Source organism: Protobothrops mucrosquamatus, unplaced genomic scaffold (assembly GCF_001527695.2).
Source record: "Protobothrops mucrosquamatus isolate PMUCROS unplaced genomic scaffold, P.Mucros_1.0 scaffold663, whole genome shotgun sequence".
NCBI classification, from domain to species: Eukaryota; Metazoa; Chordata; class Lepidosauria; order Squamata; family Viperidae; genus Protobothrops; species Protobothrops mucrosquamatus.
In genome coordinates, this window is record NW_015386951.1 from 207,301 (window position 1) to 209,503 (window position 2,203).

Sequence of the window (2,203 nt, forward strand, 5' to 3'; positions counted from 1 at the left end):
GGCGGCGGCGGGGGTGGGGCGGCGGCCAGGGAGGAACAGCCAAAATGCCCCCTCGGCTTATGCGCGGGTCACCAATTTTTCCCAGTTCTCTGTGGGAAAATCGGTCCCTCGGCTTATACTCGGGTCGACTTATACTCGAGTATATACGGTAAATCCTCTGAACTGGAAGTGATTGAAGGTTCTGGAGGTAGACCAGTCCCAAAACAAGCTAGTTTCCATAATAGAACTCTGTGAACTGATTTTGGTTTGGAGGATCTGTATCTAGAAACTGTAAAACTATCCCCAGAACAGTACGGTTCATAGAAAGAACAATGTGTTTTGCACATACCAAATACATAGCCTGAATTCTTGTCTTTCATTTGGCACATCAGATGGGGACAAAGAATGTAATTACCTGGGATTCATAATAAGACGGCGGAAAAAATAGGTCCAGGTGATATAATCCATTGCATCTTGCTTTGAAGTTATAGTTCCAGCTGCAATCTCAGCATTTAAGTGATCAGACAGAACTTCTAGTAAACTGAACAAAAATAAACAAATAAATAGTATACCATCTTTCTTGAGATAATTTATATTAATTTGAAATGTTGCTATAAAAATCCACAAAATTGCATTTAGCAGATAAACAGTTTTAATACCTGGCTTTAGTTTAATCTAGTTAACCTACTAGATATTTTAGATTTCTGTACTAGGAGTCTGCTATTTTAGCACAATTGAGTGCACAAATGCAAAATTATTTTGAAGGAAGATTGTTACTCTTTTTATTTTCTTATTTGGAAGCTATGAATAGAAAAACACAGAATTAATTCCCACTGTAAAACTGCTGAGCCATCAAAATATAGATACTTTAAAAGAACATTGTTGGTTGTAAATAATATTACTATTTTACTATTTTAGTTCTTGTGATATACACGTTGACATTCATCTACCATTAAGATTCTCTAACTTCTAAAAACAAGACCTGATATATTTATGCATGAACACGCATAGAAAGAAAGAGAATAAACCAGATTTCATTAGAGATATAATTATTTATCTATACATTAGAAAAATACATACATACATACATACATACATACATACACCCCACACTGGAGAAACATGTAATTAAAACTTGACATAGATTTATTTGGTAACACTGTTTGATCATTTAAGTTGAAGATCTATGAAAGAAATCCATCTGGAGGGGGAAAAAATGATCCAGCAGGTTTTATGGATTTTGGCCAGTCAATGTTTAGTATGCAGGCATAGAAAATATAATTACTAATGGAATATTATAGATTCATATAAAAACAATATATGTTCCTCTTATACCTGGATTCTACTGGAAAAGGCTCATAAAGGAATTTTTTATAAAAGTCTTTCTTGATGTCATGAACCAGAATCACTGCTTTGCCTTGATCATCAAACTGAGGTCGACCAGCACGTCCCATCATCTGAAGAACATCTATGAAAGTGAAATAGTAATAACATAAGACAGGTTCTCTCTCTCTCTCTCACTCTCTTTTTAGATAGTAGATTTTCAGAAACATCAAGTAGTGTTTTTAAACACAGCAATATTACTTAAGAGTCATGTATTGCATTTATTTTGCTTATACAATAATGCCTTTTTAAATGTTGTATTCTGCTTAGAAATGCTATGCAGATAAAATATAAACCTTTATCCATTTTTTAAAAAAACATTAAAAATTTATTTCCAATTTATAAAAAGAAAGTTAAAATAACCTTCAACTGCTTATATGAAAGATCCAACAACATCATCCCACATGCTAATTGTGAAATTTTGGTCATAAAAGGTAAAAAATAATGGGGACTGGAAATATTGTTTCCAAGATTTCAAATGCCATAGAAAGATGTTTTAAACATTATAATTTCACATCTCTGATAAGTACTAGATAGAACAAGGAAACAAACATAAAATCCCAGGCATGATTTGAGATCTTTTAAACTGTGTATGTTATTCTTTGGAACCTCATATACATAACTGAATTATTCTGATTGTAGCTGGTTGGGCATGGAGGGGGGAGTTCCCCTTGTTGACCTGTGCCCACCAGGTTTCCAGGCATTCCATCGGCCGAGGACCCGGGGTAGGGGCGGGGGGGTAGCGGTCATTATAAGGGAGAGCCTGTGTCCAAGGGAGGCCACTGTGCCTCAGATAGACGGTGCAGAGTCCCTCCTTGTGAAGTGGGGGCATGGGGTGCAA

General features: G+C 35.6%; 1 protein-coding gene across 1 annotated transcript in view; it reads right to left on the reverse strand.

Annotated features, from left to right (window-relative positions):
- Positions 1 to 2,203, reverse strand: part of ASCC3 (activating signal cointegrator 1 complex subunit 3) — a gene marked incomplete at its 5' end in the record, with an annotated part of 204,773 nt that overhangs the window by 58,353 nt on the left and 144,217 nt on the right. Inside the window, 2 exons of the mRNA XM_015818005.1 lie at positions 395 to 520; positions 1,315 to 1,447. Of these exons, the coding sequence (XP_015673491.1) occupies positions 395 to 520; positions 1,315 to 1,447 (259 nt within the window). The remainder of the gene's footprint in view (positions 1 to 394; positions 521 to 1,314; positions 1,448 to 2,203) is intronic.